The sequence below is a fragment of the Oreochromis niloticus genome, linkage group LG4 (assembly GCF_001858045.2).
Source record: "Oreochromis niloticus isolate F11D_XX linkage group LG4, O_niloticus_UMD_NMBU, whole genome shotgun sequence".
Taxonomy (NCBI): domain Eukaryota; kingdom Metazoa; phylum Chordata; class Actinopteri; order Cichliformes; family Cichlidae; genus Oreochromis; species Oreochromis niloticus.
This window is the reverse complement of record NC_031969.2, coordinates 32,586,214-32,600,936: the sequence shown is the minus strand read 5'-3', so window position 1 is coordinate 32,600,936 and position 14,723 is coordinate 32,586,214. Positions and strand designations below refer to the sequence as shown.

General features: G+C 41.0%; 2 protein-coding genes across 3 annotated transcripts; both read right to left on the bottom strand.

Moving 5' to 3' along the window:
- Positions 1-5,394, bottom strand: LOC100704144 (dynein light chain 1, axonemal). Of its 2 annotated transcripts, none has more exons than XM_005469098.4 (8): positions 5,319-5,394; positions 4,847-4,885; positions 4,133-4,242; positions 3,890-3,945; positions 3,733-3,788; positions 2,990-3,116; positions 1,263-1,403; positions 1-1,184 (listed from the first exon to the last, which is right to left on the bottom strand). In XM_005469098.4, exons 1-8 carry the CDS (start codon positions 5,319-5,321, stop codon positions 1,135-1,137), a joined length of 582 nt encoding a protein of 193 aa, XP_005469155.1. In that variant the 5' UTR covers positions 5,322-5,394; the 3' UTR covers positions 1-1,134. The 2 variants fall into 2 exon arrangements, with proteins under 2 accessions (XP_005469155.1, XP_019213147.1); XM_019357602.1 differs by having other exon boundaries at positions 5,051-5,325.
- A 3,117-nt stretch (positions 5,395-8,511) lies between these two features.
- LOC102077529 (gastrula zinc finger protein XlCGF57.1) lies at positions 8,512-13,850 on the bottom strand. The gene is made up of 2 exons (XM_005469097.4): positions 13,382-13,850; positions 8,512-11,424 (listed from the first exon to the last, which is right to left on the bottom strand). The coding sequence occupies exons 1-2, from the start codon at positions 13,575-13,577 to the stop codon at positions 9,923-9,925; spliced, it is 1,698 nt and encodes a 565-aa protein (XP_005469154.1). The 5' UTR covers positions 13,578-13,850; the 3' UTR covers positions 8,512-9,922.
- Between the last annotated feature and the right edge of the window lie 873 nt (positions 13,851-14,723).

Genomic DNA, 14,723 nt, shown 5'->3' with positions numbered 1-14,723 from the left:
TTACATCAACAATATTTATTAAATCATTCCAAGGACCATAATACTGTACAAACATGAAATAACTTAAAACACATGAGGTTACAGAGACAGTGGTGGATAAACGAGCAGGAAACACCTTCTTCTTCTTCAGATTTGACTGTTGAAGCTTTGCAGCCTCTGCGGTGGACACACACCGAGCAGAGGAGGCTGATCTGAGGCAGCAGCAGAGCGTAAACAAAGATATTCCCTTTGTTTCCCATCAGCTCACCTTCTGAGAGGTCAGCTGATATCAGTGCACAGCAGGACGCCACTATTGGCTGGATTGTGATTGACACATTTGAGAGGTTGCTCACTCCAGAGCCAGTGGGCGGAGCCTCACCTGGCCCAGCCTCACACTCCCACATCAACATCCTCTGATGCACGATCAACCCTGTGAGTCGTTTTTAGACCTATGACCTCAACGCTAGCGGGTTGTAGGGGTGGCAGTTTCAGAAGTGGTTAAGCTCAGGCACTAAAGGGGTCATTTACAGGTCACATACAGTAACCAATGAAAGGCAGGCGGCAGGTTTGGAGTCAGCCTCTGGTGGACATTAGAGGAACTACAGCTCCAGTTTTCAGCCTCGAAAGGCTGGAGTCCAGCAGCACTCGTTAAAGAGTGGTGTTAACTATTTAACCATTAGTGACTCTTCCAGTGTTTAGTCTTCTTCTATTATTACTCAAACAGCTGCTGACACCACTGCTGAGCAGTAGTTTTCCTCGTCTGATGTAGTGTCTACTTTATAAAGCTGGTTTTAGTCCAGTGTGATGTGAACGTGTTGTAAATGTCACAGAAGGAACACAGAGTTCAGTATTTACAGCCAGAAACACCTGGTGTGATGCTAACAGTCTGAGAACACGGAGGATTTGATGCTCTTGTACCATCACAGTTAACAACAATTAGCTTTAAAATCCTTCCCAGTCAGTCAGTAAAAGGCTGTAAACAGCTTTTAGGAAATTAGCTTTTAAAAACTCTAAAACAAACATTCTTGTGCTTGTTGATCTACAACAAAGTCTGTGCTGTCATAAAAAATGGTTCATATAAAGGAAAGCACCGTAACAAACCACAGAAAACTCAAAAAAAGGAGGAAGACTGAGGAAACAGAGGGCTCACGCCTCTCAGCTCTCTCCTTCTCCTTCATCCACTTCCTGCTTGATGACCGGAGTTCCTGAAAAATGCAGAAGAAGAGATCAGTTGCGGGCAGCAGCTCGGCACTATGATCTGTTCCGCTCTGAAACACTCGTACCGTCTAATTTCTTCAGATTAGGGAGTCTCTTCGTGGCCTCATCCATCCACGTCCCCTCGGCCGAGTGTTTCTCCTCCAGAGGATTTCCGACAAACACGAGGTCAACGAGGCACGGCAGCTCCGCCAGCCTCACAAACTCTCCTGCAACACACACGAAACACAACATTCACCACAGCAACTTCACAAATCAACAAGTTAAAAAACAATGTTGGATTCAAGAAAAATAAAAAATAATTTCACCTAAAGAAAACTTTCACAGTAGAACAGACAGCAGGGGCACCGGCGCTCTATAGATACGTTAGTAAATCTTAAAACATGGACTTGAGTAAATATCAGCCGACTGTCCTCCATGTTGTTCTACAGCTGATAGCGCTCTGCTCGATTATAAATCCCACTTTAGAGGACCACGACTGTCATCACCAGCTGCAGTCCAGCATGGAGGAGGAGTCTGTCTGACCGAGGGAGCGTCCAGAATCAGATCAGCCTGCTGGTGAGCAAACAGGAAGGCCTGGAGCTCAATGGTTACCAAACACACTGTGTTATTAATAATACGATAGAGTTTTAATGCGATTGCACAGCAATGTGCCATGCTCTGGGTGTTTCACAGAGGCAAAATGATAGAAGTTTTACTTTATGAGTAATGCTCGAATACTATGAAGGAGTATTTTGATTTGTTTTTGCTGCTGTGAAAGCCTCTGGATGCTATAAACACTATACAACTTGTACGAAAGGCAGATTTCAGTCAGTGAACCTAATCAGTAACACCTTAAATATAAACTCATGTAACAATAATTCACCACAGTGCAAGACTGAGGTCACCAAAATCAAAATCATTCCTGCCTGTGCCCATCTCCCTGTACAACTCCTCCATGTAATACACTGTAAACACTGCAATAGTTACATCCTTTTCCCACACGCTCTTTCTCACTCGGTAATGTTGCTATCAATTTTCGTGATATTTATTTATAATCACATCTGCCAACCCTGGATATCTATTATTTGGGGATTTGTATATATTGTGTTATTCCTTATATCTTAACATATTGTATTGTTAAATAGTCTAGCCTGTTTTTGTTAATGTTACTGTACTGAAGCAACTGTAACCCACATAATTTCCCTAGCGATTAATAAAGTATGCTGATTCTGATTCCTGTAAACTTTATCACATCACTGCAAACTAACCAGTTCGGTCTGCACTAAACTGACTGTATGTTCATCCAGAAAATCAGTAAAACGAGTTTGTTTTGCAAGAAATTTAACAAAAACACAATTCAGAGAAACATAATGTTTCTCATTTGATTTATAAACTAAAGTAAAATGAATGAGGCCATTACATGTAAGATCTAGCAGTCCTTAGTGTAAAAATAGTCTCTTATCTGCCTCTCCTGTCCTCTTTCATCTTCCTCCATCTATCTCACACATTTACATTTTTTCTCTCCCTGGAAAACAAAGCAACTGTTCATTTAGCTCTCAAACTGCAGACAAAGTGTGTGTGTGTGATTATTGTCGAGCTGTTTGAAAAGCTGCATTTGAAATCACCTGACACTTATATAAATATTACTCCATTCATGCTCGCTCCTCTTCTGTAGCTAGCTAAAGGTGCAGCAACAGCAACTTTACATCTGCACCATGAACCCGTCACAGCGATGAAGGAAAAAGGACCGCGGGATGTTTTTGTGTTCTTATTCCTTAGCAAGCATCACCACACCTGCTCTAACCCTGCTTACCCCAGTCTTTGACCAGGTTGTTGGACATGTAGAGGACTTTCAGGTTCTTCAGGCACTGGATTCCCTTCAGCTTCTCTATCTGGTTATAAGAGATCCACAACTCCTCCAGTGTGTCACCTACAGCCTCCTGCTCACACACGCACAAACACACACACACACACACACACACACACACACACACACACACACACAATGTAAAATAATTCACAAAAAATGGATCCAGATGCATGAAACTAAACTTCAGCCTACAACCAGTCCTGGAATTTTTTTTTTTAAAAACTTGGTTTTTATTATTACTATTACTTTTATTATGATTGTTATGATTATGAATGTAACAAAAGAATTTCCCAAATTTGTGATGAAGAATCATCTCATTATCTTATTATTCATGTGACCTCTTGCCAGGTTGCTGATGATGATGTTGGGTTAAGTGAGGTCAGAAAACAGAAAGATATCCTCGATCTGTTGAACCTGTGTCGTAGGTTTCAGGTCACATGTTGACGCTGTCATGTTAATAACGTTTGGATAAATACAGAGTTTCTGGTGGTAATATTCTTTTTATGACACAGGTATGAAAAGATAAAGGAGAACATTTTGTATTGGTGCTCGTGTTTTGACAAATCTAAAGTGCTTGGAAACTTTAGACCTGGCAACAATTCAGTTATCATGTGTCTTAACTTGTGGCCGTGCATTTTTTGTCTCACCCACGTCCCCAGGACGCCTCAGTGTCCCGTGTGACTCACCAGCCCTGCGAGCGACTTGATGTTGTTCCTTCCTAAAGACAAAATCTTCAGGTTCTCTGAAAGGACCACACATCACATTACAACAACACGTTTCCATCTGTGGTCAGAGTGTGTGTGTGTGTGTGTGTGTGTGTGTGTGTGTGTAGTCAGCACTCACTCAGGCCGTTGAGGTTTGTTATCTTCTCGATGCAGTTTGTGGACAGAGACAGTTTCCTGTAGAGAAAGCGACACAACAACACGTGATGGATTTGAAGGATGAGTGTTTGGCCCAAACCTGCCTGTGCTACTGTTTTTAAGGCTGTTTCTGGGTGTCCTCCTGTTCTGCTGACCCTCACAGTTTACCACAAATAAGTGAAGTACTTCTGACTTTATGAGACAGCGTCCCATCTGCAGCACTCACTCGCAGTTTGTCAGCGTGGAGAGCGATGCGTCCATCTTCTCTATAGGAGGAATCTGACCATACAGCTTGATGGCTTTTGCCTCGCTCCGTTTCTCGCCTGACTTCTCCTCCTGCACACACACACAGTCACAAACATGTACACACTGTGGCAGCCAACATGTGAGTCTGGGTGGTGTCGTTCTTGGACATTAAGGTGTCTGAATCTGCAGAGCTGATTGTGGACTTCAAGATGAATCCTATGACTGTCTCTCCTGTCGTGGTAAACTATTTTGTGTAGCAGTGTAAATATCTTGGCATGTGAATCAGTGATGAGCTTCAGGTGGACAGAAAAGAATAATGCTCATAAAGACCTTTAAATCTTTGGACTATCTGCATTCTGAACTCAGAATGTTGACATTATTTTTCAGAACTCTGATTGGTCTGATAGGCAGTGATTTCATGCCTGATCTTGGACTAGGGCTGCTGGGAAGCAGGTTAAGGTCTGCAGCACTGGTAACCATGGTGATATAAGACTAAAGTTTTCTTAATAAGTCTCAAAGCCTGTTTCATAGTACACTGCTGTCTCTCTGAAGGAAATTATTTTTCCATGTGTTTTATGTGATGTTTTGTTTGAGTTACATCCTTTGTTTGATTTAGTCCACTGTATTATGATTGATTGATTGGCTGAGTGAGTGAGAGAGTGTGTGTGTGTGTGTGTGTGTGTGAGTGTCTCACCCATTTGGCCAGCGCGTCTTTCACAGTCATTGCTTTTGCCTGGAAACATCAACATTTAGACCAATCAGAAACATGTCTGGGTTAAAGTGTGATGATAACACAAACAAACATTCTGGTTTGGGCTAACATAACAATAAGAACCATCTTAATATCAATAATAATAATAGTTCACTATACATTTTTAATGCTGGGTTTGATGCTGACTCTTCACACACAGCCGAAGCAGAGATTAATCCAGCTTCTCCTTCAGGATTCTGCTGCTGTTATCCGGCTACTTAACGAGCTAAGGAGCTAATTAAAGTTAGCCCGTGTTAGCCGAAGGATGTGGCGCTGCTTCGTGTTTTCGGGCCGGTAAAACGCTCAGACATAAAGTGACTCCGAGCTTCTATCAGTTTTTAGAGGCACCATCACTCAAACAGCAGCTCAAAAACAGCAAATAGCTACAAAACTAGCCGAAAACACAAACACTCACCATGTTCGCGTCTGATGTCCGCTGCTGTTGCTATGGTACTGACGGTGACCAGCTGCGCATGCGCACTGTACTTGATCCGTATTAGAGGCAAAATTTAACTAGAAAGAAATAAAATTAATGTGCTACATGTCGTTGTTGACCTGATAAAATCAAAGGATTGTTATTCAAGATTATACTATTCAAGACTGTAGCAGTAATAGTACTAATAGTGATAATATAAATCACTCTAGCATAAAAGGACAGTTCATTTGTTCCCATTTCTTTAGTTGAACTTGCCAAAGATGACAGTTTTACAGGTATAAATAGTATTTTTGCCTCAAAAAGGTAAATCCCAAAGCCAAAAACGTGGCTTATCTCAGTTTGGTGTGCAGTATGTTCTTAAAAAAATTGGGTAAGCTGGACAAGTAGAAGGAAAAAGATAAAGTGTCAGGCCTATAACAAACTATCTACAGCAGAAGAACAGCATATGAAAGTCATGCCCTTAAGAAACAGGAAAAAAATCCAGATCCTGACAAACGATATGAGAATTGCATCTGGACATTCAGCTGATCCATGAAGGAAGGGAAAGAGGGAAATGTTTGGTTCAATTTGTCAGTATGTACAGAGGAGGTCAGGAGAGAGGTATGACAAGTGAGGGTCTACATCCATATTTAAAACACAGTGGAGGCTCTGTCGTGGTTTAGAGCTAAACTGTAGTGGGTGGTGTTGGAGATCTTTTCAAAATGGATGGAACACAGAAAAGTTCATTTTGATCAATCATGCAGTGTCATCTGGGAAGCATCTGATTGCTAACAGCTTCATTTTTCAGACAATGACACCAATGCAGTAAAATCCTATAAAATATAAAACACACATTAGAAAACCATCAGTCATGGATTTCTGAAATGCTTTTTAAAAAATAAATAGCTGACAAGACACCAAGGATATTGATTAAAGAGACCCACGTTACCCGTTATCAGTCTTATTTGAATCAAACTCTGACCTCATGCAGGATTAAAAGGCACCTGTAAGGTTTGTGTTTTTACCTCCTTCACAGGACCTGCAGTCCTGACTGTAGAGATGAACTCGATGTGAAAACAGAAAAAAAAGAATCATGTTTCAGCCTGATGAGACGAGCGTTGGAAGCGGAGATGACAAATCAACTAAAGATGCATGAAGTTAAAAAGGAAGCGGCTGAATTAACTGATGACACATAAACCTCGTTGTTTTTAAACCTCGACTTCTCAAATCTACCAGAACAACAAGTCAAATGTGACACATGAGTCACCAGTGATGAAGTTTGTGCGTTTTTGCTTCACTGCTTTGATTTCTATTGTTGTTCCCATTGTTTGGATTCTGTGTCATCATCGTCTCATCTAACAAGCAGAAATCTGAAAAACTGAGCAGTCCTCTAAAAACACGAGAGCTACATCTGCATGTACGTAGGATATTTTTTTTTTTCAAATTTAGTTTGCAAAATATGTCCATCCACATCAAAATGAAACAAACTGAGTTTGTTAGGCTGTTCTCTTTAGCAGGAGTTTTTCAAATGCTCCATTTTCAGAGATTCAAGATGCCAAAACCCAAAGCTTACCAAAATACCTGTATAGGTGTGGGCGTATACCTTTTATTCCAAAGACTGGCATAAAATATAACTGCAGTATTACTATGATGACACACAATATTATGCAGTTTACTTAAGAACCTCCAAATGTGTTTAAATCCTTAAAAGCTAACTAGGCTAGATTAATGAAGTAGCAGTAATTGCTATTTTTGTTCATTTACAGTGTGCCAGTTAAGTCATTACATATAAAATCTAATTAAATTCAAATCAAACTAGAATAATAAAGAATAAAGAGAAACAGGAACTCAACAGTGTGAGTGCCTCACAGCATTTACACAATTAACATGAACACGAAAGCTACCAGTAAGAGTTTGTTTGTAGTTAGTTTAGCTTGTTAGAGATGGATGTAAGCTTTTGGGGGATTTACCAGTTCATAAAAATAAAGAATAATTGGGATTAAAGAAAATAAAATAATTTTTAAATAAACATATACAAAAGAGAGTTTAGCTGAGTGTGTTAATGTTTACTTATATGTTTTATATATATGTTATAGGTTCTTTATTCAGTACAGCTAAAAGCTTACTAGCCTAGCTTAGCAGTGCTATGGCCTGATTTTAAAGCAAACGAGTTTTATCTGGTAAAGCAGCCTTTATTTCATATATTTAAATGCTTCCATTGAAATATGAGCGTCTGTTTCACTGGAAAGTATACTGGTCTTCTTTCTGTGACGTTATATAATGATCATAAAATTAATTTTAATAATAATAATAAGAATACATCACACATTGCAATCTGTGAAAAAAACAGAGGGTGATGTTTTACTGACCCAATAATTCACAACTAAATGGTCAGTTGTTACTGCTGTTAGTGTAACATTAATTACTATTATCTTTATTTCATATGATCAAATACAAGATAAGACCACAGTATCTTGTGAAAATGTCTTTGTTGTTCTTTAAAACCTTCTCACCATTTTTTTGAAATGTATCCCTTTTGCTAAAAGCTAACCAGCCAAGCTCAGCAGAATAAAGAAGGCCGCTGTAATTCTCCATCCATCCTCTTCCACTTATCAAGATGCACCCCACCTCCTGCTCCACCTTGGGGCAACCTACCCCCACTAACCCAGGGTCTTCTTGCTGTGAGGCAAAAGTGCGAACCACATTGCCAAGTAATTCGTAACATAAATGAGCCCAATTAAAAAAAAATACTGGTTTTAATCACATTTTAAACTCCCTGTAGTTCTTTGGTCATCTGTGCACTGTGGAGAAATAAGCAAAGAAACAACCAAAGTTGATTCAGAGTTTATTAAGAAAGTTTGAGCAAAAGATTAAAAAACCCCAACAAAATCTAAAAATTAGTCTCCATCAAAATACAGAAGGCATCTCTCAGCAAACAGCTTTGACCAACTCGAGTTAGCAGCTCGACATTAACTGTATATCTGAAGTCATGACTCCAAACTGCTGCACATTATCAGTCTGTCAGAGGCACGATGTGACTGCATATGAAGTACACAGATTTACATCATGTAACCGCCTGCATGTGTACTAAACAATAAAACGTTACATTGTAGTCGTTTGTTTGGGGCTTGAAGTACAAAGTTAGACCAGGTGGCCCCACACGTGTAATAGGATAAAAAGTCTGAGAGCAAACTTATGTTATATTCTGCGATAGCGTTAAAGCAGGATGTTAAGGATGTTAGTGTTTGATGCTCGACCTATTTGTGGGTGAAGTTGGAATAATGACAGAAAAGCATTTAATGAAACAAAGCTTTCAGCTGTTAAACATGTTATGGGGGCTGTTCGGTGTAACTCCCAGAATTTCTTCTTTGGTGTGTAAACTAAAAAGCTGGATTTGATTTTTAAAGTTTGTTTCCTCCCTGAAAAACAAACAAACAAAAACATTAACTTCTTTGCCACTGCCATTTACACCTAATTCAAAATTTCAAGTTATTTTCTCAGACGTGTGAGATGCGTTTTGATGCACGCTAAATCATCCAGGTAAAAAAATCTCAAAGTTGATTGTGTTCAAAGCGTTTCATCCAAGTGACTCTTCAGTCTCAGCTCACAGTGAGCCGTGAGCTCGGTTCTCACGATGAAAACACTTCGTCCAGAAGAAAATCAGCTTTCTGGGAAGTTTCAGGTGCGTCGTGCAGAATTTTGGGTGGTAAATTTGTTTTTTCAGTGTCGTAAACAAGCTTCCATTGAATCTGACGTCTCCTAAGAAGAAAGCACCACCAAACAAAAACTGAGTGTTGCCCCTCCGGAAGCTTCTGGAAGATGGCCAATCAGAATCAAGTGGGCACTTAAGGAGACAGGAGCTGAGAGGACTGAAGGGCTGCAAACACAGGATGAGATAAAGAAAACATTTCCCCCTCTCTCTCTCTTAGACTCCAGGAGCTACTCTAGTGGAGTCAACAGAAATATGAATCTGATGAATCTATTATGGCTGCTATAACCAAATATGGCTTTAACCCCTTAATGTCTAGTGTATTATATTTGATGGTTTTTGTCAGTTTTTGAGACTTCTACATCACCAGTGTGATTTTTTTCCCCCCAGATGTAACAAATAAGATACAAATTAAAAGTCATAAACGGAAATAAAAATGTAGTTAATTTTTTAAACAAATTTCTCAGATGGTACGATAGACTGTCTGTTTTCAAAAAAACTGAATTTTCTGGCACTTAATATTATTTCATATTTCGGGCTTTAAGTGATTAAAAAGAAAACAAAGCTGTGCCAGAGGTTAAAAAAAAAATCTAATAATTCAAATTGTCCCTTAGAAACATCAGACTAGTCAGAAATGTGTTCTCTGCCTTTCTTTGGTGCAGTGTGGGTCGTCCTTTAGTCTTTACCTTCACTGTGAGTCACGCCGAGCTCAATATTACTGAAACGTATGGAGCCACAGCAGCCTTATTTTTGGAACAATAAGCCACCTTTGGATATTTTCCTTCCAACACTATATTCAGGACCAATGATGCATGAAGACGATATAAATTCTGTCAGTTTTTCATAATAAACTTCAAAAACATCTTCATTTCCAAAATCTTTATTTACACAGCAGTCACTTCCCAGACGTGTGGCTCTTCATGTGCAGTCTCACGTACGTCTTTCGGTGGAAGCCTTTCCCGCAGACCTCGCAGCGGTACGGTTTGACTCCCGTGTGCGTGCTGCTGTGCTGCTTCAGGCTCGTTTGGTCGCTGAAGCCTCGGCCGCAAACGTTGCACAGAAACGGCTTCTCCCCCGTGTGCGTCCTGATGTGCCGCAGCATGTTGTGTCTGCAGTTGAAGGATTTCCCGCACTCGTTGCACAGAAACGGTTTCTCCCCGGTGTGAATCCTCATGTGCATCTCCAGGTTTCCGTGCCCGTCGAAACACTTACCGCACACTTCGCAGACCTTCCCACTTTTGTGAGTCTTCAGGTGACTTTTCAAGTTTTCCTCAGAATCGAAATTCATCCCGCAAACGCCGCAGACATCCGTGGCATGACTTTTGGCGTGATTCACCAGAGAAACCACCGAGTGGAACATTTTCCCGCATACTTCGCATATAGCCCGGGACTTTTTTGACTGCGATGTCTTGAGCTCCTTGTCGCCGTCATCATTAACTGATGAGTTTTCTGGATTGCGGGTTTTCTTGCGGATATGAACCAGCAGATGGCGCTTCAGAGTCGAGTAGTCATTGAAGCATTTCCCACAGATGGTGCAGGTGTACGGTTTTTCCCCTGTGTGTATCCTGATGTGTCGCATCATGTTGTGACGGCAGTTGAAGGATTTCCCGCACTCGCTGCACAGGAACGGTTTCTCCCCCGTGTGGATCCTCATGTGCGTCTCCAGGTTGCTCGATGTCCCGAAACACTTCCCACAGACGCTGCAGATCTCCGCTTTCACGTGGGTTTTCACGTGACTCTGAAAGCTCTCCTCGCTGTCGAAATGTTCCCCGCACACGCCACAGATGTCCTTGGGGTGAATCTCCATGTGGTTCACCAAAGAGATGTTGGCGTGGAAGCCTTTCCCGCACACTTTACAGCAGATTCTGGATTTGAGTTTTTTAGCCAGGTGCAGTGTCGGCGCCATCGGTACACGAGGCCCCTTCTTCTTCTTCGGCTTCCACTCGTGGCTTCTGTCGCTGTCGTCGCTCTGAGAATCCATGCTGGCCCTCCACTCATCATCGCTGTTGACAGTCGAGGAGCTGGAGGAGGCCTCGTCATTGTCCTCCACAGTCACTTCCTCCTGCGCCTGCTCCTGTTCTGTGGACGTGCTGGGTAGAGGATCGCCACCACCTCCTTTAGTGCTCGGAGAGCTGGGCTGATGCTTGAAGATGAATCCGATGGCGCTATTCTCCTCCCCTTCAACCTCTTGCAGCGCCTGCTCTTCCTCCTCCCTCAGCTCCTGAAGCGGGTGCTGTGGCTGCTCCTCGTCCTCCTCCTGCTTCTTGTCCGTCTGTAGAGATTCTTCATTCTCCAAGTCTTGACCGGGGCTCCACTCCAGCTCACACTGCTCCTCTGCCTGCTGCTGATCCTCGGGGAAGTCCTCGTCCCAGACAGTCAGCGTGAGCTGTGGCTGGTCTGCAGAGAAAAAAAAAAAAACAGATAAAACTTTCAGAAAACAGTGATGTCATCAAGAGCCATGATACAAACTATACTCCAGATACCACCACAAATAACTGAGGGCTACATCTGAGAAAAAAAAAAAATTTAATCTGATCTGCAAATTTGACAAATAAACAGAAGTATTCATCAAATGTTTCAAGACTGATATTTAAAACAAAAAAAATCAGACAACTGATATTTTGTCTTCCAGACACAGGAAGAATGAACAGATTTCCCCTAATATTTGTTATGCATAGTCCCCGCCCCCTGGAGGGGAGGAGTCTGTAATCAGGTCTGTTTGTCTGTCTGTTAGTAATCTAGCATCCAGAGTTTGAACATATCATTTTCTAACTTTGTGTGATTGTTGATACCAATAACGGCTCAAGCTGATTTAGTTTTGGTGAAAATTTGGTCAAAGTCGCACCAAATGTGAAAATCAGTAAAAACTTCATATTACCCAGTTTTTTATGGATCGTCTTCAAACTTCACAATAATACACTAGACCTCAGGGCACATGAGTGCTTAGGTTTTAGATCTCTCTATGCTGTCTTCCCCCTTATCCTGGTTCTGCTGGAGGTCGCTTCCTGTTAAAAGGGATTTCTTCCTTCCCATCCTTGCCAAGGTCACCTCACAGGGGATTGTCTGACTGTTGAAGTTCCCTCTCTTTGTATTAATATTCAGCTTTTAAGCCCTACTTAAAGTTAGGTTACACTTGGTAGTTTTAAGTTTAGCTTAATTCACTTTTATTTATATGGCGCCAAATCACAACAACAGTTGCCTCAAGAAGTGTTAAAGTTATGATCAGTCATGGATCATCCCGACAGAAAACAGAACAAGAGTCAGAAATATCCAAGGAAGATCTTTGAATGTCCTTCAAGAACCCTGCAGAGCTATTCCTGAACACCACTTGCACATTCTAAGGAGCTTGGATAGAAAGCGACTAACTTGTTTAAGTGTTTTTAAGACGTTTCACCCCTTATGCAAGACGTTTCTTCAGTTCTAAAACCAAATGGTGGAGAGGCCCAGGTATTTAAGGCCTAGTGGGAGTTGTCCCTTAAGAGTTTTGGTTATTAATCACGTGCCCGATCATATGAGTCAAGGTGTGAACAAAAGCGTGGGATATTTTTAGCAGAGGTTTCAGGTAAAACCACTGTGAAACCTTCACTCCCTGACTGAGAACCTACACAGACTGCTTGAAAATGTTTCAATACAAAGAACATTGGTGTTGCTCAAGACTTGTGCACATCACTGTAATGTTTGCATGTGGAGAAATAAAATTGTCTTACTAAATGTGTCTGTGGAGTTTGGTGTCCCAGCAGCAGCCTTTTAGTGAAAACCAGCCCATAAAAGTTCATTTTTCTCAGACTGTAGAGCAGCTTGGTGAATCACATGTCGGGTTTAAATGTCATGCTTGGGTAACAAACAAATACATAGATATATCTATATTGAGTTGTCAGGTATACCTGAATTTAATGAGCAAACACTGTCTTTTGAACTGTTGAAATGACAAAAAAGTTTGTTAATCTAAACTTAAAGCAGTTAATTGAATAACAAAGTAAGTCACGCTAGTCAGAAATAGGCTTTCAGACTTTGTCAGGTGAACATCTTTGAATTCAGAGGCGGAAACGATTTATTTCGAAAAGTTCGGCGCCCTGACGGTCACCTTTCAATCAGTCATTTAAAGTTTCTATTGCTCATAGTGTGAGGCAGCTTGGTGAATAACTCTTATGCCGAATTTAAAAGCATATTTTGAAATTAAGGAATGTGTTTTCAGTGAGGTTGGGACTTTTGCTTTTAAATGGGAAACGTTAAATCTGCAGATATTTGAATGGGGTACCACTGGGCAGACATGCTGCCCCAGACGGGCCTGTTTCCAGTGCGGCCTGTTAGCGGACAACCTGAAGGGCTGAAGACACGCCGGCAGCTCACAGACCTGAGTGTTTGCCGGCGTACGTCTCTGATCTGGACTCTCTCTGCAGCATCCGTCGCTGGCGGCGGATCTCCCGTTTGGAGAGCAGGATCTCCTCCTCATAGCCCGCGATGGTCTTCTTCACCGCCTCCAAGATGTCGTCGGCGGCCGCGGCCAGCCGCTCGTTAACGAGCACTCTGAGCAGCTGGATGCTGGACATGACCGAGAACCCGAAGAGCCAGAGACGTGGAAACAAGAGCTTTCTGTTTTCAGACGCTGATTTCTGAAAAGAAAACAGCAGCACAATGTGCTAAAGGACTACTGTCAAGATGGCGCTTATGTTCGTCTGACCGGAAGAGTTCCGGTTAGCTGGGCTTCTTTTCAAAATAAGAGCTTCAAGTTGATAGCTGTTGAAATGCTGAGATTATTGCATAAAAGCAGACATCATCGGGTCTGGGTATCATCGGATTAGTGGGAAATTTGCTAATAAAAAGCGGAAAAAAATATACGATAAATTTATTACTTGTTTATTTGTGGTGGATAAACAGAAAAGAGTGAGTTTACTCGTTGAAATGTATTAATTCCATTATTTTTGTTTGCGCTTTTTGTTTTTTAATTTGAGAATACGGGGTTATAAAGTTTGAGGTAGGACTAGTTTTAAGTCCTGTCAGTCACTTTATGTGCTTACTAATATCTACCGTGGGGAAAAAGAAGTACACTATTCATCTCTAAAAGTCAACAGCAGCACACACCTGGAAACATGAAAAAAGTGCTGCCCCTGATGGTGAAGGTTTTAGTTGGATTTTGCACAGGTAAATTAAGTTTGTTTTTATGATAAACACCAAAATGACAGAACAGGGAGCTCACTTCTTTCTGACACACATCAGAGCTTGGAAAACTCCAAAGCATTCCCAACATAACCATTAGCAGGTAGGAACCAAGATTACCCTTTAAATCACGTTATATAACCTATTTTAAAAGGTAAATTTTCCCCTTTACGGGTACTTTTCGTAATTACCCTCTACATGTTTTAGCTGCAAGTGCCACCAGGTGGCAGTGTTTTGCCAGGAGGTGATTCGAGGAGTTTTCAATTGCGTGCCTCTCTTTATTCGTTTTTAGTCCAACAGGACTGGACTGGGACCAGATCGGCGCTGGTCGCTCCCTCTCTCTCTCTAATGCACATATATATATATATATATATATATATATATATATATATATATATATATATATATATATATATGTGTATGTATGTATATATATATACATATATATATACATATATATATACATATATATATACATATACATATATATATATATATACATATACATATATATATACCACTTAGTGAACTAAAACTAA

Coding starts and splice junctions, on each gene's coding strand:
- LOC100704144 (XM_005469098.4), bottom strand. Junction 3,946..4,132: donor TCCACGCTGACAAACTGCGA/GTGAGTGCTGCA, acceptor CTTTCTCTACAG/GAAACTGTCTCTGTCCACAA. Junction 3,789..3,889: donor AACAAACCTCAACGGCCTGA/GTGAGTGCTGAC, acceptor TGGTCCTTTCAG/AGAACCTGAAGATTTTGTCT.
- LOC102077529 (XM_005469097.4), bottom strand. CDS start 13,577: ATGTCCAGCATCCAGCTGCTCAGAGTGCTCGTTAACGAGCGGCTGGCC. Junction 11,425..13,381: donor GTACGCCGGCAAACACTCAG/GTCTGTGAGCTG, acceptor TTTTCTCTGCAG/ACCAGCCACAGCTCACGCTG.